This window comes from Netta rufina (genome assembly GCF_964035555.1).
Source record: "Netta rufina genome assembly, chromosome: Z".
NCBI lineage: Eukaryota > Metazoa > Chordata > Aves > Anseriformes > Anatidae > Netta > Netta rufina.
This window is the reverse complement of record NC_140126.1, coordinates 72314515-72337566: the sequence shown is the minus strand read 5'-3', so window position 1 is coordinate 72337566 and position 23052 is coordinate 72314515. Positions and strand designations below refer to the sequence as shown.

Sequence of the window (23052 nt, the reverse complement as noted above, 5' to 3'; positions counted from 1 at the left end):
TACATCTTTAAATACCTTTCGTGTTAAAGATGTTGAAGCATTTCGTTAGAATAATCCTTCTTTTGTCAGCCATTACTTCTGCCTGTAGAGCAGAATATGGCTTGTGTTTAAACAATGATCTTTTTACAGAATTGGACAGGAAATAGTGCTATGTGTAGTTGTAACTGGAGGAATTTGGAGTGTATGTAACGCCCTGGTTTCCACCCAGTTTAAGCATGAGACTGCCTCCCTCCCATAAAGTGTCATGTGAACTTCTAGAGATCTTCAGTTATTTGCAACAGAGCTCCGTAAGCAATTAAACTGGCTTTTTTATAGTCCAGACTATTTAGTTTTGTAGCTAAGGACAAACCAGTCACTATGGCACTAATAAAATGATTGTGTGATAATAGCTAAGGTAGAGCACAGCGCTCTCACAGTGTGTTGTGTTGTCTGACGAGTTAGCTGGTAACAATAAAAGTGTGAAGTTGAGGGTGTAAAAATTACTAAATTGCATTTCTTTGGGGAAAAAAAAAATATATATGTTTGAAGTAAGCCAGATTTCTTAGGTGGGAAAGAGCTCACAGACAGTATTTTTCTATTCAAGAGCATTTGCCAGTGCAGACAAACCAAGCCAAGCCAGCTTTACACTTCCACTGGATGGTGGGAGAACAGGTTGTAGCTTGGTTGTTAGTGGTATTTGTCATGCTACCTCTAGCAGTAAAGCAGTCCTTGATGAACCTGAAGCATTGGCTAGCTTTGGATATGGAGGGAAGACTGCCACCTGCTGAATTGGTAACACTAGTTCTGTATCTTCTGTTTTTCCTTCTACAAACTGGAAGATCTTATAGATAGTTTTAGGGGCATTTTTTTTTAAACTTTTCTTTGTTGTTGTTGTTCATGCATTCTGGAGCTTAGAAAATGCACGTCTCAGTGGTGGAGTGATACAAAATACATCCTTAATAAAGCTATATTCAGAATCTCTACAAAATAAATGCTAAAATACGCTTTCCTAAAATAAGAGGCATGAGCTAAAGTAGTATTTATAATAAAGTACATAACACAGACATTCAGATTGATGATAATAAAGCCTTTCGTAGATACAAAACATTTTATTCTTATTCTTCCTTTTCTTGATATTATGTAAGGTTTTTTTGTAGTCACAATAATCACAAAAGTGAATACCTGTGTTTTTATGGTTTTATTTCAGATAAGATGGGAAAAAAACATCACACTGGGGGAGCCCCCAGGATTCTTGCACTCCTGGTGGTGGTAAGTGTCCATTTTCTTTCCGATTTTTAGAGTATGGTGATTGCAAATTCCAGCAGCTGCAGGCAAGAAATTCAAGTGATCATTGTAAAAAGAATGTGAAGATGAGGAAAAAGAACCATTTTCTTATCAAAGAAATGAAAGAACAGAAAATTAGGTATGAGAAAAGACACAGATATTAGTTACAAGAAAACAAATACTGCATAGTAGACTGATAAGACAGCATCCTTCAAAGAAAATTGGCCAGAGTTTCTTTGTTCACCATCTTCTACTAAACCGTGCACTTAAAAGCATTATACATATCCTAAATAATTACGTTCAGGAAAATAATATTTATAAATGACATGAAATATGTACATACAGTGACTGAGGAAGCTCACATCCACATGCATAGTCTTCAGCCCACATTTCTATTCACGGAAATAGCATATGAAAATGATTAGCCAAACCCAAGTCACCAGCCTTTTGGAGAAGCAGTGTGTGTTAGCACGGGCTTGGTGTTGTAAAGTCTGCATTTGCACAGTTTCTCTCAGCTCAGAATATGGGTAGACACAAAATTTACTTGTAGTTTTTCATGCATGATGCCACTTGCTTAAATATACCGGTGTGCAGAGACACATTTGTTTGTGTAAAATTCCCAAGGAGAAAAGACTGTTCATAGTCACTGCTGTTTAGCCATGGTATTTACAGACTGTCACATGCCTTGAATGTATCCGGTATGTCTGTGTTTGCAAGAATAAAACATTATGGAGAGTATGTCCAGCTGCCAGGAGTACAAGACTTTACAAATTTAAAAGTGGTTCCATTTGAACACAAAATCCCAAGTGATTTGTGCAGCTGTGAGGAAGGTGGCATATTCTTCATTCAACTTTATGCTTTTAGCTACCTGATGGAAGCCTGAAAAAGAGAACATGTTTCTTGTTCCTGTGATGTCTGCATTATCCTTAATTTTGATTTTCTGCAGCAGTGTTCACATTTTCCACGATTCTGTATTGTGATGCTGGACTAAACAGTAAAGAAACAATATTAAACAAACTTTATTCTCGGGATTGTTCTAGTATACACATAATTTAATTCTAGAAATTTTGTGTTAGGACTCAGTCATGTATAAATCCATTCAAACAGGGGTGAGAGTGAAAAGGCAGAGCATTGTAATTTCCTTTCGTTCCGTCTAACCCAAGAGCTATCAAAGAAGATATTCATCTATTTCCTACTCTTATTCCTACACCTGTTTTTCTAGGAACTTTTGTTTAAAGCACAGTATTGGACCTTGGAAGAACTCCTCAGTTTTCTCTTCCGTTCTATGCTTTTTCATGCTATTACTGTATGTATCTGACCCTTCCAGGGCTTTATGGACGTAAATAGCAGCAGTTGCCAGAGGTATGAGGTTAAATGTAGAGCTTTATACCCTTAAACCTTGTTAGATTAGCTTCTTGGTTTATACCACGGTGGTTTTAAACGAGTACGGCACTGCTCGCCTCAGAGAATCAGATAACAGGACTCGATTCCTCCTAGATGTTTTACAAAGCTAAACTCTTTCATAGAGGTAAGTGCTTTCAGCTCTTGGCAAGGAAGTGATGTGTCTATTTCTATATATAAACATGCATGTGCGGTGTGCAGCATAAAATCTATGCGAGTATTACAATGATTTTCTCACCGTATCTCTAACTTCTTAATTTGCAGTGTATTTTGGGATCTCTACTGTGCAGCTCCAGAAAGACGAGAAACATGTGAACATTCAAGTGAAGCAAAAGCCTTTCATGACTATGTAAGTTTTGTGTATATTTACCATGCTTTCATTACTGTGTGGAATGTGATAGAGAAGTATTTCTGCATGACAGTATCTCAAATGCAGGTGTCTGTCACACTCTCATGTGTTTTCTGGGGATGCCTCAGAATTAGGACTTCCTAATTCTGTGATTACCTATTGCCATATGGAAAACTGTTACTCATCTCAGAGATCAAAACGCTGCATTAACTCAGAACAATGAATGTCCTTCTGTCTTTCCCCTGTGGTTACAACAGGCTGGTTCATAGCATGCAGCCCGTATCGAAGCACAGATATGTCCTGTCCACATATCCATACTCTGTGCTACAGAGGAGGCTGCTCAACAGATGTAATTGTCACTTCCACCCCCTGGCTTCTTTCGGGACCATACAGGCTTCAAGCACGACTATTGTACTTAGGTATCACAGGACAAGATAAATGTAAAGCCAGCCAGTTCAGGAGAACAGGAGGAATAACAGTAAAAAGTATTATGCCAGTTTTGATACATTTGAGACCCAGTTTGGAACACATCAGGGAGTTCAGTGCAATTTCACCTGAGAGGACCAAAAAAAAATAAAAATTTAAATTTTTGGGGTCCATAACATTGAAACAGTTTCATTCCTTTTTCTCTGTTCTCATTGCATAAATGGAGCACTCTAGAAATCTGGAACTGCGTTCTGGACTGTGGATGGAATTTGGGTTCTGTCTCCTGTGCCAGTTCTTCTCCACCCGGTGATTTCATGTTCACTAAGGAAATCTGCAGGCTGACTGAGCTAAAGGCATACTATCATTCCTTTGGGCCATTCGAATAGTATAAAGAGGGAGTAAAACTCCCTGATCATACTGTTCTGAAACCTCTTTCCTTCGCTGTATTCCAGGTCTGTCTTACAAATATTTTGTAGTTGCTGCAGAAAAATATTTTTGTATATAAAATTAAAATTAGACTTCAATAGCCCACTATCTTACAAACACAAACCTGGAAAAACTTAAATGAACCTTCAAAGAGACTATTTTCTGTTATCTATTGTCATAATCTGATAAAATCTCAGGTTCACGTAGTATGTGAATGACTGATGATCTTGCCTTTTTTGGACTATGTTACAAATGTACCATCAACACAGTTAGAACTGTTTGGCATATTTTACTTACAGACCAATGACCCTTTAATACCTTCTCCTTAGCAGTTAGATTCTGAGGCTGACTGGTAAAGGAGCTTGGATAATTTTGCACTATCATGTCCATGCTACAGTGATGGCTCTACATAATCAATGAGAAAAAAGCAGCGTTGGAGAAGGGAATAAAATTCTGAGGAAATTTTCCACACAGAAAAGCATTAAAGTCAACCACCTTGGTAAAGCACATTCCTAAGATTACAAACAACATCACTGGTGGAAACACAGTTTCTGCGATCTGTTATGGGTTCTGTTTTGAATACACAGTTGTTGGAATAATAAAGCATTTCAACAGCTTTGTTGTTGTTTTCAATCCTTGTTATGAGAGCGAGGTTTAATTCCACACTGAAGGAGAGATAGCTTTACAGGAATAGTTTATGACTGCAGGGAATGACAGCAGTGAATTAAATTTGTGGAGGTCAGAATCCAAGGTATGACAGTTGACTTCAGCGGGGGCATTGTGCACTTGCCGTGTAAGGTATGTGACAGAAGCCAGAAATCTGCAACCTGTAAAAGCTGTTACGACATAATTTTCAAATGAAATCACCAGTTAGGGGAAAACTTAAATAAAGAAGTACTAGGAAGTCTGAAAAGGAACAGAGTCCACAGTTCTGTAAGCTCATGAGAGTTTCATCGATCAGTAAGTTCACTATTTTAATCTATATAATTCTTACCTAAGAATTTGAGTAGCTTATCAAACTTTTTTTTTTTTTTTGTTCTAGCATTTTCTTTTTAGTGTTTCTAACTTCCACAGGTTTTGGAATATTACATGATCTTATTGCTCACTTCTGCCTTGCACTATGGTGTGTGTTAAGGGTAATGTAAAAACCTGAGAAAATAGTCAAATAGTTCTGTATGTGATGTACAACTGCGTGGTGTTTAAGGTACTCTATAAAGTGGTGCTTGATAAAGGAAAAATAAAACCACGATATTTTTCTATACACATATAAACCTGCATAAAGACAGATGAATATTTATATCAGAAATACATTGGCTTATTTTATCAGTTAATTCTCCTGGCATTTCTAAAACCGTAATCATTTAAAGTGACAAGAAAACCTATCCATTGGATTATTTTTCCTCACAGTTGAGATAAACTCGTCTAATATCTAGCAGGACTCATGCTGTTCCTCAGTGTCATGTGCTTTTTGTTTAGGAGGGCAGTCTGCATCATGATAAGTGCACGCTGTTGAAATCTTGCATATATTTAATATTTCATGAGTCTATTGTACATTTGTATTAATGCACATAACAAATGGTTGTAAAATACAGCCAAGCATATTTCACAGCTGCTGAAGGTAAACATTTATTAAATGCTTTGTGAAATCCTAACCCATGTGGAGTATTGCCACCGACTCCAGAGGGGTCGAAATTCCACCACCAGCGCAGGCCATCAGAGAGCCAGGCACCGGGCTGAGGCACTGATAACTCAGTCCTACCGTGAGACTGCAGGTCAAGGAGCAGAGCATTTGTAGTTGCACTGTCATATCTCAAAACTGTAATTGCCAAGTACAAAAAGCACAGAGGGCTTGCTTATTAATTCATACTAGCGATTCAGAATTTTTTATTAGGAGTGTGTTCTGCTTGACCTAAGGAAAGCATTCTTGCCCAAGGTGTGAGTGGTCTGGTTACACCGACATGCCATGTTTAACACTAATTAGGGTGAATGAGCTGACCCAGTATCTTGCTTTTTGTGAAGGAAGGAAGATTTAAGAGTGTTTGATGGAGGTGGGAAGTGTTTGGGGATGATTTAATGATTTGTGAAATACTGCTGCCTCAAACAACACAGTTGCTAGTCAGTCTGCAACACACAGAGCTTGACTCATAAAATGAATATACACAGGAAGATCTGATTACTTTTCAAGTTTCACAGTATCTCAACTGCACTTGCGAAAGATGCTGCTGCTTGATTCCCCCGCACCCTTAATTCTTCTACAAAAGTTTTTTGAATGATGAGTTTTATTTCATTATTTAGTTTGCTGTAACATTTCAGCCTCTGCTTTGCTCGTCATTTAATACAACTGAATATCTGCAGCTGGGCTTTGTACATCTGCAGTATACTTGGGGAAAAACACTAGCATTACCCTCATCAGAACCCATCTGGAGCACTGTGTTGAAGAAAAGTGCATCTGAACTTTCCTCTGCTATCAATGCTCTTTAATCAAGCAAGCAGCCTCAGCCTGTGTGTGCCCGTAAGTCTGTGCCACAGAATCTGTTCTTGACCATTTGTGTAAAATAACAGGAAAAACATACGCTTTTACGCAACTGTTACTTAAATTTTTCTGCTACACGTGTACGTGCATACGTGTTTCTCTGTGCAGTATCATCCCCGTTCTGCAGAGCTGAGGTATGGAAGTACTATTTCCGTGTGTTCAGACTGTACTAACACACCTTGGATTTTTATCGAGCTAGTCAGAAGAGACAGACAGATCTTTCATATCTGACAGCAAGAACATGAAGTGACACTCAGAGTGGAGGCTATTACTCCTAGCAGTACTAACAATGCTCATCTGAATAAAAATACAATAAATAGAAAGGTGAAGGGCTATTCTGGCTTTAAGAAGTTTTTTTGTCTCCTTACCCTGAGGTTAAACACTTACAACTCCTCCATATGATCTACAAGGGATTCTGTTTTTATTGTCTATTGAAATTTGCAGTTGGATCTTTATTTGCTTATTTATTTTTGTCTAAGTGAATAAGGCTCTGAACTCATTAGGTTCACATTTTAGGTTTCAGAAGAGAGATGTATGTCATGAAAGTGCGTGTGCTGGTTCAGGCACGTGTGTGCTTGCCTTGAAATTTAATGAAAATTTCTTAGAAACACTTTGTTTATATTTCAGGTAATTCAGGAAAGAAAAATGGTGCTTACCTAGGCTATTACTACAGTAGGAACAGAGCATTTCAAGAAGAAAAAACAACAAAAAAAATAGATTAATTTTCCATGCAACTATCACTTTGGCTGGAAGAAAACTTCTATGTTCTTTGAAGTCCTGTGAAAAATCACTTACATGGTTACTTTTAGCCAAAATTTGGTCTTCACTGTAGAATGTTTTTTTCTTCACAGTGTCCTAAGGAGATCTCTTCAACTGTCTTAACAGATCTCATTTCTCTGGGTTGGAACTGAGATACTCTGTTGTGAGAAGCAGATTCCAACGTGTATGTTGTTCCTGCCTTCTTTCGATCTCTTTATAAGCTGAAAACTTACTGGGTCAAAAGGGAAAATAAAATGGAAATCCTGTGAATCCTGAGGGGAAAACAAAACGAAACAAAACAAACAAACAAAAAGACTTTTAGAAGCTCATTGGTAGGGGTGAATCTGACTGCTAGAATTGGTCATTCTCCAGTTCTGCTGGCACGGCCATTCAGTCACATCTCTGGACTCTGGGTTTGGAGGGGTGATATTTGTAAAGTTCTTTCTTGACAAATGATTTCCTTACCTAGTGCTTAAAATCTTATTACAGTCCAGAAGTTTTTATGCCTCTTTTGCATAGTGTAGTGGAAGTCCTTCCATGTGGTATTGATGCTAGGAGGGATCTATTAATTCTCACAAGCAGCTGTAGTAAAATCTTGATTATTTTCCAGGTAAGGTTTTATTAGTGCCTTCTCCATGGCTGTTTGAAAAATCACTTTTGGTTTGAGTAAGGGTCTCTTGTTTGTTTTTGTGGCTCCCAAAAGACGGCTGAGTAGTTTACAGGATAAGAAAAAGACATGTTCATTGCCTCAGAGACTGTACAGCCTCATAAGCTAGTATCACATTCCGTCTGATTTGTTAGCATGTTTTAATAGTAAACTGTTTGACAGGGAGCTTAGCTTTACTTGGAAGTTGTAGGATATATTAAAGACTCTGCTATAATGAGTACAGGTGATTCCTTTTAAAGATCATAGTGATATAAATCATTTTTTTTCCTTTTTTTAGGGATTAATGGGAATAGTGTTTGGACATGAGATAGCTGACCAATCTCTTTGTTAGTCTTCCATAGGAATAAGTTAGGTCTCTGCATTTATGGATGTATTTTAGGGGGAAACAGTTACCTCTTTCTTCCCTCTTCTCTGTGCCCATCTTTCTTCAGGAGAACTTGCTTGACCTTGAATGCCTTCTAAACCTTAATGTATCCTTAGTAGTACTCAGAATTTGAGGACTGAAGGTTACCATGAGAGGTTTATGATGAAACATTGTATGAAGGCATCAGTGGAAGTTTGTTGGAAGTGACCATAAATCTCAAGCCTTTTTTTTTTTTCCACAGCACAGTGGCAGAATAGTTCCTATTTTCATGAAACTACTTTAAACAAACAAACAAACAAAAAACACTTCTGAAACCCACATAAAACTGTCTTTTAGGTGAAGTTTTTTTTGTTGACCAAAACACATGGAAGCTTTTTCTCTTTCAGGATAATTTTTGAAAATTGCTTGTCGTGTTTTGCAGGAGGTCTCAGCTCATGCTTAACAGCAGTCACAATCTCTTCCAGTCTGTCAAGGAACTCCTCCTCTGCCTCTCATGTGTTGGATGGTGGAGTTCGTCTTAGCTGTTGATTTTCTTGCCTTCCCCAGCTCTTGCTGTTGTGATCTTCTGCAGGCAGCTTAGCTAGGCAGTTTGTGCTTTTGGGTCCTCCCTGGCTTCTTGCTGAAAATTGGATTCTAGATCTGGCTTCCAGCTGTCTGTTTGCATGGAGCAGGGCATGGAGAATGCATGGTAACTCCTGCTTAAAAGAAAAAACAAAAACCCCTTTCTATCCTTCCCAGCTGTGGAGAGCAAGAGATGGCAAGTACAGGCAGAGAGGGAGGGAGGGAGGATCAGAGGTAATTTACAAAATGCTGAATTCTGTGTAATTCTTGGGACAAACGCCAAATTATATTGCCATGCAATCATGAAATACAGATTCATGAATGAGTGGAAAAGAATGTATTTCAGATCTCTAAGCAATTGATGGCCTTCCTGTGAACTCTCCATTATTATTATTATTTTTTTTTTTTCTGAGGTTCTTCATGTTTCCATGGGCAGAGATTAAAAGCAGAGATTCCCAAGCACAGGTCTACAGTTAAGTGTGATTTCCCTTGACTGAGGAGTGTGTGGGATACCCTGCGTAGTCTGTGCTTGGCCTCGTTTGCCCAGTTAAGGACTGTTCTATTAAAGCAATGCTTCTGGTCTGAGTTTCTTGATAATTCCTTGCAGGAGTTCTGCAAATTTGTGCAGAAAGGCCCATTATATGTTTGCTGTTCATCGCTGTATCTGTAATTTCACCTTTAAAATACCTTCTTCAGACATACACTTCTTAATACCTTGTAGATCACTACCTCTGTGTACCTGGAGAGTAGATTCTTTTCTAAAACTATTTTTAAGTGGTCATAACATTCTTTTCATAACCAATATGGAAGTGAAAAGCATCTCTTTCCATACAGTCATTGTTAGAACAATACGCTTTACATTTTATGTAAATAGTGTTCATTTTTAAGTATGAATGAAATGCATTTCTCTACTGCTCTTTCATTCCACAGAGATACGTCTTGTTTCCCAGTGTTTAGGTGTGGTTTTATAGTAAAATACTTTTGGATATGAAAGCTAGAAGAAGACTAAGGAAGTCAGGTAATTACCCTGAAACTTCCTCTTCAAATCCATTGTACAAATCCATATGGTTGAAGATTACTCTGGTCTGTTAGAAAAATCAAATGAACAATTAAGAACTCACATTCAGTACAAAGTATTTTTGTTAAGATGTCTTACAAGGGCGTAAGTCCTTGACTTCCTCATATGTGCAACCAGAAGTCCGTAAATCTAAAAGATGTGGGAAATGTGAAGAGTTCTTACCTTCCTTCCAGTTATCAATTGTAAAGGGACACTGCTGTTAAATAAGGTGGGTGTCTTTTTGGAAGGACAGTATTTATTGGGAGTGCGGTTGGTACTGAGGATCTGAGACTCATCTTGTACAATGGTATTGGCAGAATTATGCACAGTCAAGCTGAACTTTTCCACTTTCTTCAGCTGCGCAGTTTTATTGCTTAGTAGATGTTCTTTAATGCAGTTGCTCAGAAAGGAATGATTAAAAGAATGTTTCAGCCTGCCATCAAAGTAGGCATTGCTTTCTTCAGGAAAACAGCATTTTACCTGAGTCAGGATTCGATCCACGTACTTTTGGGTGTATCTCAAGTAGTGCAAAATAATACTTCACTGTTATCTCCAAGACTTCTTTGCTGTTCAGAAATTTGCCAAGCGGAGAAGTTGGTTTCATTGGATTACACGGACCCCTTTTGTGGGAAAATAAGGATTTTTTTCCATTTTGTTTAATGCCAAGAAAACCCCCAAAAGAATTTACCTTCTCACATTTCTGTGAAGGCAGATAATGTTCCCATTCTGCCCCTGCCCTCCTCCTTTGCATACCGTATTGGGTGGTGTAGTTACTCAGATTTGAACTACTCCGAGTGATAGATGTTAACCGTAAGCTCTCATACAGAAATGAATCTTTTTTACAGTCCACTTTTTCTTTTTTTCTTTGTAGAGGTTATTTCCAAAGGTAAATTTGTGTTTCACGTTTAATGTGAGGACTGAACCATTTGTTTCAGATAGAAAAAAAAACAATATATCCTTCCCAAAATTCCAACACCTACCCTTTGAGTGGAGATTTAATTTTCTCAGTTTAGAAGTAAAATGGTTAATTAGTTTGAGTTAAGTGGAAGCCTCTGACAGTGTAAGGAACCACCATCTCCCCTGAAGGCAGTTCAGCTCCTTTTTCATTGTTCCCAGAGGGAGGCAGTGGACATGTTGAAAGAGTGCCTCTTTTCTAAGCACGTTTTACGCTTCATTTTCATTGAGAACAATAGGAGATAACAGCCTTCCTAATGAGGGGAGACTTTCAGGGAATGGTCTGTGGGAAAAAATAGGATTTAGTCATAATGGAACACTAAAAAGACTTATATACACTATATTTAAAACCATGCCAAATTTATGAAGTAGAGCAAAACTTGTTGTTTTCTTTTGCTTGGAGGTAGGAGGAAATATGAATTCAACAGGTTAAGTGAGAAGTGAGTGGTCTAAGAGATATTGTGGAGTGTACAGGATAAAGTAGAGGCCAAAAGATGAAATGCAGTGGCTGCCTTGCAGCCTTCCAGAGTAACTTAATGGCTACAATATACAGGTAAAACTTGCTTGTAAGATGATCTGCCTAAAAAAGTTGATCTGAACACTTACGTTATTAGATGCTTTATTCCATTATAGATTTCTGCATGGGCTTACTTTTCTATCTACTGAAGACTGGCATTTACTTTATAATTAACATAAACCCACGGTATTTTTGAGGCTATGGCATACGTTAGTTCCAGGAAGAAGGCTGCACTGGTGTTGTTTGACCCGTTTGATGGAAGTCCCAGGACATTACAGTTTGTTCATTGCTTGGTTGTTCTGATGAACAGTTGTTAACTTCAACCATTTCTTAGAGTGATGATATCTTACTGCAAAATTTCATGCAATACCCCTCATGTATTTGGTTTAGAACTCCATTTATTCAAATTTTAATTTTTGGATGCTATAATGGATTATTTATGCTACTAAAGCAAAAGCTGTTTAGCAGTTCAGGTTTTAAACTTAATTTGGAGTGAACTCAAAATCTTTTTAACCAAGGTTTTTGACATATTTTGCTTTTAAGAATGACAATGTGCATGCAACCATGAGTTTACGTAGCACGCATTGAAAAACATCCTGTTCTTAAACTTTTGTTAGTTCTGTTAGTTGTATTTTAAAAATTTCTTCACCTCTGTTGACGTACAAATCATTCTAATTTGTTGCACAGTGTAAGCCATATGTTTTTACAGCACTCTAGGAGGTTAAGTTGTAGCATAGAAACATTGGGAATATTAAATTGACTAACAAATGCTCTGAATTTAGAGTTAAAGGTCTCTTGACATTAATATTTAACACTGATTGTACATAATGCTCTACATCAATAAAGTATTGATCATTTGATCAATAGAGAGCAAATGCAGGATTACAGCCTTGCAGTAACCCGCTTCCTGCGTGTGCTCTTCCTCTCCCATTCCTTGTCCTCTCTCAGTATTCTTTCTTCCGATACTTTGTTTTCCATATCAGCATTTCATTTGATGTTTATTATGTTAAATGAGAGTAGAGATTAGGGTAGCCTTCTAATAAGTGCTTGCATTTAGAGGTTCCAATTTAGCTGGTAAAATTTCTCTTGGAGGCAATTACAAGAGGGTGTTCTGAGAACTCTGCTTGTGTGTGTGTGTCCACATGTGCATCTCCACGTAGTGAGACGTTCCTATCTACCAAATGATAAGGTAAAGCCAGTACTACACTGATGTAAAGCGCTTTTATTTTTCTGATAGAATTATTTGGCTAGATTTGAGGCACTTTGCCTGAATATATTCTTCTTTAGACTCATAAAATGTAAAAGTGAAAGTGAGAGTCTTATTTCTGCACAATATGCCAAACACAGATTTTGTAATAAGCTCGACTGCTCTGTTAATACCTCTAAGTGACTCATTTCAGACTTGCTTAACACATGCCTGGAAAAAACAAAGACTTACAACTTCCATCTGCTCCCTAATATGATGAAAGATGAATCCTGAAGATCACAAATTGTGGGAGACATGCAGCTCTTAATAAGAACAGCTGAACAACAAATGCCTTGTGAGAGGTGGTGAAAAACGAAGTAATGAGGAGGAAAGGCAGGCAAGCCTCTTGAGGGAACGTGCATATCCATGGCTGACTAGAACTGTCACATCCAAACCTTATTCTAAATATGAAATGCACATTATGTAACACAAGTCACAGTGAACAGATAATAGCCTTCTTGAATTTTCTGCCAAATTAATGCCTTACTATTACAAGCAATTGTGGTAACATGGGTTCTTGAGCTTTCACAGCATGTTTTATTTTAGCAGAAATGTGGCGGACCTCCATATTGGAGTATCTGTTTAACAAATGAGGTTTTGAAATCTTGGGGGTTTTTAATCCTCATGTTAACAACATTCCACGCAATGCAAACTTTGTTAGTTTAGTTACTACAAATATGCAAAACTTCCATGTGTACAAATAGAGCCTTTCATTTCACACGTATAGTATTGCAGGAAAAAAAAAACACAACACGCATACCTGTGTGCTCCAAGAAAAATGGTGACTGGAGTAGTCAAGGAGAATCAAAATTAAACTTGCCTTAAAGTGAAATTCTGCTTTGCACTTTCTCATTGTAGGCTGCTTAAATGTGGCCCCTCCTTAGCTTAAATGGGCGTCCCTATAGTGCTGTCACAGTAACGTGCATGAACCAGATTTATGCCAGTTAGCAAGGAGACCTATAACAAAACTCAGATGCAGCAGCCTGAAACCCATCAGAGACTAATACGCCCTGCCGAGAAGGTGGTACTCTGCATAATTCACACCAAAAGAGGTGTGTGACCCGTCTAATTTACTCTGACATAGGAAGAGGAAGACAAAGCTCATTATAAGGTATATGATATATACATTATGTTCTGAGCCACTGCAAATCTTGAAAACATTTTCCAGGTCTGCTTTCAAATCTGATTTCCATAAATGTAATGCAAAACTGAAATTTTAGCTGATGAGATCTGCAAGGTTCATAACTGCATAATAGTTGGATACAATCCATGAGGTGAGTTTTAGTATCTTTTCTGCTCTAAGGGAGAGGGAGGGAAGTATGCAGACAGTGAATGTGCCTATAGTGGAGCATGATGTTATACTTTATAAATCAATTCCACAGGAATAAGATTTGCGGAGAGATTTGTAAAGATAGACACTTGAATCCCTCTGGAGCACGACCTCATTGACTTTATCACAGATCTACAGGGATGTTGTGATCTGCCTGCACAGATTTGACGGCAGGATCAGGAACTCTGGCCCTAATCTGGCAAACAATTTCATGGTCGAGTAGCAGTGTGTGTGTGAATAGTCTCATTAAGCTCACATATATGTTTGCATTATTAGGATCATAGGACACAGTAGAAACAGAATCACCCATTCTAGTGTGCTCTCCAGTTTTAGTTATTTCTTAATATAGAAGCCAGCTTTTCATTAATTTAGTCATTTTTTTTTTCCCCAAAATGTTTTTGTGGAAAGAGACCTTCTTCTGATTCTAGCTGTTGGGGAAAAACATTTATAAATTTATGTTATAAACAGAATATTGTTACTTTATTATTATTATTATTTTTAATTTTAATAAACAGGGTAAAATTGTTAAAGAGGGCTCCTCTGGACAGCTTCTCGCATGTCACTGCAGAAAGCTTTTTATTCACTCCTCACGGTTCAGTTATAATATTGTGTTTATTTTCCTATTACTTTTATGGTTTTAACGTTAGTCTACTTTGTGTACACCGGCACTGCTTTTTCTGACTCACATTGCCAATTGCTTTCTTCTTCCTGCTCCAGTGGCTTCTTCCCCATTGTTACACGGAGAACATTTGGTGGATTGGGGGCTGATGGATGACAAGATTATAGCTCCTACCACTCCGAAGTCAGATACAGCTGCTGTCTTGGCTCATTTAGAGCAGTTTACGTTCTGTATTTCCAGTAACTGCCCTCCTCCCTTGAAAGATAAACAAAATTAAACAGCCTCCTACCAACTGTTCCTTCCCTAGCTGTGTGATGGACATCCCTTGAGGGCCTGTGCAATCTTCTGTCTTCCCTGATGCTGGAAAGAAACAAGCCTTCCTTTCACTGTCTTCTGGGAAGCTTCTTCCCTGAGCACGAGGAAGGCAGGGACTGATCCGTCAGCATCTCAGGTTTCTGTACTCCCTTTGACAGTGGCCTTTCTTGGTGCTTGACTGTGCTGTTCTCATGGACCTTGTCTGTTTCCAGCAGCTAACTGAATACTTTTTGATTCTCGGATAGTTAAAATGTATTCTCCATACTGCTGCCAGTATTCAGGCCAGGCTTTGGAACAAAGTTTATTCCTCTTCTCTCAACGTTGAGATTCAATCCCAAGTCTTTCAACAGTGAGACAGACACATAGGGGAAATAACTACTTCCTTTTTCTCTTAATAGGGACAAGGAAGTTCCTCTACACCCCTGCTTCCTTCACTGATAATTTGTAGAGTCTTCCTGGAGGAAGATGAGTCTTGTAAATTCATTCTTTTTGCAGCACTGTAGTATGTAGAGGGTTTCATTGGAGCATCAGTTCCCTAAATCACATTTCTTAAATTGTGTAAGGAACTAAGCTTTCATTCTTTTTTAAAAATATCTTTCTTAGGCTGCTTGATTGCTTAGGAAACATGACCGAGTGAAATACAGAAAATGATTAGGTACCAAAAAAAGAAATGTCCCTGGTGAAGCTGACCTTGCTTACATTCAGTTCCCTGAAATCCGAATTACAATGAGAAGATTGTATGAATGGAGTATCCAAGAGGATGATTTCAAAACAGAGCTTTACTCTGGTTTTAATGCTTTACTGAGTTATTGGATGTAATCTTGTCCTGTAGAGGTAGTTCCAGAACCTTTATAATAAGCAAGTACACATTTTTTATTTCCACTAAAAGAAACACACAAACAAAATGTAACTCCCAGTTTTCTTACAGTTCGTGTAATAATTTTAATAAACAGAATCTGTAGGTTAAGATTCTTTAGAGTCTATTTTTAGTTGCTTAAGATGTAGTTAAACTTGGTAGCTCCTGCTGAATTTTCTGTTCAAGGTGTCTGCTTCAGGCTGAACTCTTTCTTCCCAGTACCTTTCAGCAAAACCAGTTCTCTGAGGGTTTACAGAGCTGTCTCTAGGCAGACAGAGAGATACAAGGAGAAGGAAAGAACAAGTGATCGAACACTGCTGTTCCTTTTGGAAGAACCATTGCAGTTTGCTGGGGGAGAGAGGTAACTCACCTACTGTGGCCAAAGCAGTCTATGACAATGAGAAAAAAAAAAAGCCTGACCATGTAATGACAGAGTATTTCTCCGTGCTTACAGGCAAGGGGCTAGAATTAAAGCTGCAGAAGTCAGGGCAAATTGTCTTCAAAGTGGGTGACGTGAACTTGATAGCCCCAGGTTTGTGAGTTAGCGAGTGTGCATGCTTTGGTTCTTCAGCGGGTGCCATCCTGCAAAATGACTTGATTTTGTTCCTTTTAAAAGGTGTTGGGGAGAACAGGGATGCGACATCATCATCAGTAGCTGGAGAAGGTGATGGTAACCACTGCACTTCCCATAGAGCTCAGTCTGGAGTACGAATGTTTGTCCAGTGGAGCTGTGCAGGGAATGTCTGATTTTGGGAGCTGTAGTGGTAGAAAGTGCAGTTTAAGCACTTCTTAACTGCACATTCTCTAAAAAACAATGCTCTTGGAAAGAAGAAGGAAAGTTAATTAACTAGGAACTTGGTCTTATAAAAAGAAGCTGTAATAACAGTTGGAGATTTCCAAAGCTATATGGTAGCAGGGCTGGGTTTTTATAGATGGTATTTTTTATTAAATCACTGTGTCCCACTCCAATCCCATGCCAGACATGCAAATTCTTTTGGAGAGAAACTTCAAATCTTGCCACAAGACCCTCTTAGACTCTACAGGAGTCTTTAATACTGTTCTTCAATGACAATTTGGGCTTGTCCATGTTTCCTGGGATTAGACAACCCTAACAAGTGGTGTAGTTGTTGACAGGTCTGTGAATTAAAAACTTCAAAATAAATGGAAGAGAAAAAATTGATAGTCTTGATATATTTATTTTGTTCTTCATTCTTATTTTGTCAGCTGCCTAAAATGTAAAATAAATCTTTTAAAAAAAGTTGAATGATACTATGTGCATTGCAGTGTACTTCAGCTGTCCTAGCTGTTCTTGTGAACCAGCAGGGGATCGGTATTAACGAGATTCCTGTTCTCCAGCACTTGGAGAATAGGATTTAGTGTACCTCAGTCCCCTGCTGGTTCAAAAACAGGGCTGGCAGAAAGAGCAGAAGAAGATTTGTTAATAATGTTAACTGAAAATGGCCCAGTTAACGTTAAGATTATTGCCATTAAGCCTAGATCTGAAAGATAGTTAAAACCTTTGCTTTTGTTATGTGCTTTAAAAATACATTTAAAGATAGCAGGAGCTGAAAGAACTGGTAATCTGTGCTCTGATGGTTTTGAAACTGTGAATTAATTTCAGCTGTGGGCCCCTAAAGGTTGGCTACGAAGGTCTTGTTAATATATGTAGGCTTTTTTTTTGTTGTTGTTGTTATTTGGTTGTTTTTTCACTTCAAAGTGTCATGAGTATGCAGTAGGTTTTGAAGTCAGATCAATTCCAGAGGTGCTGGTGAATTCAGAGGTGTCATAAATCTGGATTCCTGTTTAAGAGGCTGGGTGGACGTACAGGTGCTAGGATACTTATCCTTGTATATCGTGGGATTTACTGTTTCAAACTATGGCTCAGTTCATACATGTAGTAATATCTTTGGTTTTTTTTGAATAAACATTTTTTGATGCAGGAGTAACACTGGATGGATGGAAGTGATGCCATGAGCTGTTTTCACAAAAGATTTTGTGAACCCTGGTTCTGTCAGGAACTTCTGGTTTAAGAAAAAAGCAACAAAGCAGTAAAACATAGTATTTGACTACCTGTTCCATTCTGTTTTCAGATTATTCACAATTTTCAGAATTTCAGGGTAAGATAGATCAAAGGAAATATTTCAAGAAAAAGATCGTAAAGCATTTGCATATTGGATTTCCTATTTATTGCTGACTAGAATCCATGTCAGAAAATGTGTTCTAACTTTATTAAATGGAGCCTGACAAATGTTGCAGTTGTTGAGATACTGCCTTGATAACAGCAGAAATTGAATTATTATTTCTGCATGTATTGTAAGCAATTACACACAATCATTACCTAAACGTGTACATTATGTGTTCTCCTGGACAAAGAATTGTGTCAGTGGAAACTGCTTTTTTATAGCCATTTCTGTGTTGTTTTCGCTGAACAAGCAAACCATGCAGCTATTTACTGAAGCTGCAAAACTGCAAGATGCATTCCTTTTTGTATTGTGGATCTTACTTGAACTTTTTAAAACATTGTGCAGTTACACGACCATGGTGTAACTCTTCAAACCGTTTTTTAGTTTTTATTTCCAGTGTCACTGTATCTGTCAATCCTCTCTGTAGGATGAGCTCTAACTCCTTCCTTGTCCAAAGAGGTTGTTACCTGATACGATCTACTCCTTCATAGATGCAAGTCCTGATCATCCAGGTTCCTTTTGCTCTTATTTTTTATGCTAAAACTTTGTTTTTATTGTCAGAAGCCCTTTTTCTGTTTTACAGTTCATGTCTTCAGGGATCTGGGACACACACACGGGACTTCTCAATTTGTTCCCATTCTCAGCCTGCATGGCTTTGCTACAGAAGCTTACCTCAGGTTCTCCTTTGTCAAGTTTCTTGAATCATTGAGTCTCTGTCCCTTTCACCCTTAGATTCATTCCTATGCCTGATTTTATTGTCTGCTTAGTTTTCTGGGACCCTAGTGGTGACATTTAATTTCTCTGTTTGCCTTCAACTGGAAATTCTTGTGCCCAAAGAGACAAAATACCATGTTGTCTTTGTTATTTCCCCAAGTGTGGCTTTAAAAAGCTTGGCAAACCTTTACTTGTGCTGGTTCAGAAGATATGTTACATGCCCTGGACAGTTGCTCGAATGACTGGGAGTTGTGCTGAAATTCTTAATATTCTAGACTCCTTGTAAAATTAATATGGTTAACAGAACTGGTCATTAAACTGTGGTGAAATAGAGTGAGGGTCAAAGGAAAAATAGTTACAAGTCTATGTTTTAAAAGTGCCATTTATGATCATTTATGATTTATCTTGTTTCAAAGTCAACAACATGCACTAAATAAATGATTGACTTGAAAATGTGCCAAATGTATTTATTTCCAGAGAAGGAAAAATGCCAGATTTTCTTAAAACATTTTTTCCTGTCACAGCAGATTTGTTCTAAAGCCTCCTCAAGTTTTGCCCATAATTTCATCTGCAGTTTTCAGTGCTTCTGATATTTGAAAGTATTTCCTGAGTATGAAAGAGTAGGAAGTTCTAAACCTTGTACTTTAGCCCTGTGCTTCACAACAGCTCTGCGAAGCATTTGTCACTCCGTAAAAATGTGTTTCCATGCTACTTAACAGGTATCTCATGAATTGCCAGAGTAAAATGGAGCAAATTGAGTATCTAAACTTGGTGTTCCAGTTTTTAAGTATTCTATATATTGGCAGTATTTAAGGACAATTTTGCCGGATCTGCCAGGAGTGACCAGCTCCATGCTCAGAAGGAGCACTGAGGACATCCTTGGAGAAGGTGCTGAGCCTCTGATCAGCACCAGCAGGTCTGTGTGGAGAGGATGAGGGCTTGGGGTGGCCACAGCAACTCATCACATCTTAATGTTCTCCATCAGTCTTTTTCTACACGTAGCTCTTTTAAATGCCCACGTCATCGTTCTGATAAAAAAGCTCAAGAAGACAGCCTCTGCAGAATGCAATTTAAACATTTAAGGCCAAATTTGTTCTCCAGGTGTTACCTAACAATGTAGACCTAGAGGTATTTCATTTTCCAACGTGAATTAGCGAGAACATGGCCTGGTTACTTGGCACCTGAGCCTCTCCCTGCCAGGGCAATGGTTCGGCTGCTGGAGCTGCATGCAGTGACAGAGGGTGGGTGGTTCCTGGTCTCCTCTTGCCTGCTGCTGGCACCCTGGCATGTGGCTACTTTGGGGGAAATTATTCACGTGCCTGTCTCTACAGCAGTTATTTTTGTGCTTGGTTTTGGACCATGCAGCAAGAGGTGGTAGACTTCATGGATACCTTTTAAGGTTTATAAAATACACCATTTTCAATAACCTAGCGCTTGCCAGCTTGTGATCTCCAGATGTGCAGAGGAAAAATTTGGAAGTTCCCATCCATTAGCACAGTTTTCCCATCAACTACTAACTTCAGCTTGTTTTAGCTCTTTTTACTGCATCACTCTGTCTTTAGGAAAAAAGCAGTTGTATGAGAAATTACATAAATGTAAGCCTGCAAATGCGTCATCTTATGAAAAGATGTTGAGGGACGATGCACTGAGCAAATGTTTTCAAGTATGTTAATACACAAGTAGTTCAAAACATTTGCTTTAGCAGTCCTGCCTCAGGTCCATCTTTTAAAAGGTTCATTGTCACTCAAATGTCTTTTCAAATGAATAGTGGAGGAAGACAAAAGGCTCCATAATCACAAAAAAAAATATTTTCCTTTCATATTTTATCAATTTTAAAAATACTTAGAAAGTGATGACACCCAAAGTTACACTTGCGTAATATTAATGTTATTGTAACTAATGTTACTAGCCCTACAGCTAAAGTTTATACAGGAAAAGTGTTCAGTAAAGCTCAGGAATTAAGCTAGTCATTCTAATTCAACTAACAATCACAACTTGTATGAAGGCTTTTTTTTTTTTCCCCATCAGAGTGTAGTGAAGTACCGAAATATAATGATTTTCTCCATGTGTTAGTCCAGTTAAAAACTAATTTTAAGAAATGTTTTTGCAGACTGAGTGACTACTCTGAACATTCTTCTTTGTATGTGTGTACATAACAAGTCATCCAAGGCACTGCATCTTCCTTTAACGATATTTTCATTGCATATTTACTAGTGTGAGATCTCTGCATTTACTTAGCCTTTACTCAAGGTAATCTTGGGCTCACTTTTGACCGCTGAAACATATTGAAAGGTAAGTCAATTAATACATCGTATCAGCTTTTCCTTGTGCAGACTGATGTCTCATCATGCTGTTGTGTGATGAAAGCAGTAGTTATGTAGTAGTATCAGCCAGATGATGATGATCTGGCCAGCACAACCAGCATTACCAAAATCACATCTACGTTCTCGAGGCTGTGCACAATAGAGTAAGTCCCTTGAGCTCTTGGATTATTTTTAACATTATATTTTCACTTTCTGTACAGGTAATGGTAGAAACAAGACTGAAATGCTGCTCTCTTAAGCTTTCTCAAACGTCTTTCTCAAAACTGGCTATCAGCCTTGATAAAAAATGCAAATTTTCTTTTTAGTCTCTTCTCCTTTTCTAAACCCTCTGTCACCATTGTTCTGGCAAACCCCACTGCTAAGTAATTATGTGGATTCCTCCGCCCCCCAACTCCTTTTTTTTTTTTTTTTTTTTTAATTGGAAGTTCTCTTACATTCCCTTTTGGTTCACGACGGCTACAGGCAAAGATGGGACTCTGCATATTTCTTCATGAGAAACTTCGTGAGGCATTGCGCCTTCCCTCTGAACCCCTTCTAGCATTACTGGCTGTTTCAGAAAACAGCAGTTCCTCACACGCCAAGACCTCTGCTTTAATTTTTAATTCTGACCTGACAGGCGTTCAGACTGGCTGCCTGTAACCGCCCTAGAATCAACATATTATTGCATGTGTTTGATGAACCATAGAATTGGTGCAAGTCTTGTTTCCAGTTACTTGGTTTCTAAATGTACTCTTTTGGGACCCAGGCAGCGTTGTCAATATTCTTTGTTCCAGTTGCTCAGCAGTTTGCAGCTTAATGTTGTCGAGGGGCTTTTGTATTGCAGCAGCTGCCTAAGTTAAACCTTGTTATGCAATGGAAGAAATTTAGAGATGAGTCCCATGCTACTATGGACTATGGAAAACGTTTTTCTTCTCATTTCTATGTTAGGTGTAGAGCAGGTAAAACCATATTGTTTATAGCTTGTCTTTATCTGTGGGCATTATGGTAGCTTTTTAATTGAACAAAAAGCCAAAAATTTCTCAATTCACTATTAAATCCAGAAAGCTGCATCTCCTACTTAAAGTAGCTGATGTTTTTTTTTTTTTCTGTATTTCTATGTAGTACTCTCAGTGTCTTTTTTTCTTTTATTTCTGAAGATACGCAGTCGGCAACTCTACAGTATGTTTGGTTCAGATACACAGTAAAAAAATGATTTGTGTTCAATATTTTGGATATTGCATTGCTTTCATACTGAGTTATAGAACCAACTTTTCATCTGCTGTTTAGTATAAAACTGCTTTTTGCTTATTAAGTTGTGCTGCATATGTACATAGTCTTGAAATGGCTCCTAACATGAAATCTAATGTGCAAAAATGTTTAAATCAATTCTCTCCAGTAAAATCTGATTTCCTGTATCTGGGTAAAATTCCTGGGAATTTTAGGAGGATTAGGGAGTAAATACAGACCAAGCTGTCAGGACTTGATTAAATTTCGTATTTGCTAACGTCAAACTCCCATGGCAGTGGTACTGGGAGTTCTGCTGCAACATTGTTTGAGGATTGGGAGGTTTCGGGAAAGACTGCAGTTTAAGATTCCAGGTACAATTAGTGAAAATCTTTAGTAATCTTTTCCATGGGATGAGTAGCAATTTTGTATAGCCTTCTTCAAAAGCGTTGGGATTGCTGCATCCAAAGTTGAATTTTCAAGATGATTACTGAAAAAGTAATTTTTGTAGGTAGCTCTCTAGTACTTTTAAAAAATTATCATTATATTTAAGAGTAACTGCTGGATTGCACTATGGTGCAATTGGTTTTGCATAGATTTGTAAGATGCATAATTGCATGTAAATATATCAGATGGACGGAAGCTTTATAATCCACGTTTCAAAACGTAGCCACCTCTAATTTCAGTACTTAATTGGTGAAGTAATGTCATACATATATCTTTCAGCACTGGTACTTGTGTTAAAAACAATTGCATGTTGCAGAGTTTGTATTGCACTACTGCTCCTGTCAGTGAAAAGGAGGCATGTATTTAAGCCTGCAGCTGTGGTTTATGTGAGCAGGAACCACTGTAACGTTGACATGCTGGTATGTAAAACAGACTGAGAAATCACTGGTTGCTCTGAGAACTTGTTATATTGCGTACTGGAACAAAACCACTTCTAGATCAAGGGACCACTAACTGAGACATGCGGTAATACCTCGGA

General features: G+C 38.1%; 1 protein-coding gene across 2 annotated transcripts in view; it reads left to right on the top strand.

Annotated features, from left to right (window-relative positions):
* The window catches only part of SSBP2 (single stranded DNA binding protein 2), a 175869-nt gene that overhangs the window by 41916 nt on the left and 110901 nt on the right, over positions 1 to 23052 (top strand). For both annotated transcript variants that reach the window (XM_084304809.1, XM_084304808.1), the window contains exons 3-4: positions 1187 to 1248; positions 2929 to 3013. In XM_084304809.1, the coding sequence (XP_084160935.1) occupies positions 1187 to 1248; positions 2929 to 3013 (147 nt within the window). The remainder of the gene's footprint in view (positions 1 to 1186; positions 1249 to 2928; positions 3014 to 23052) is intronic.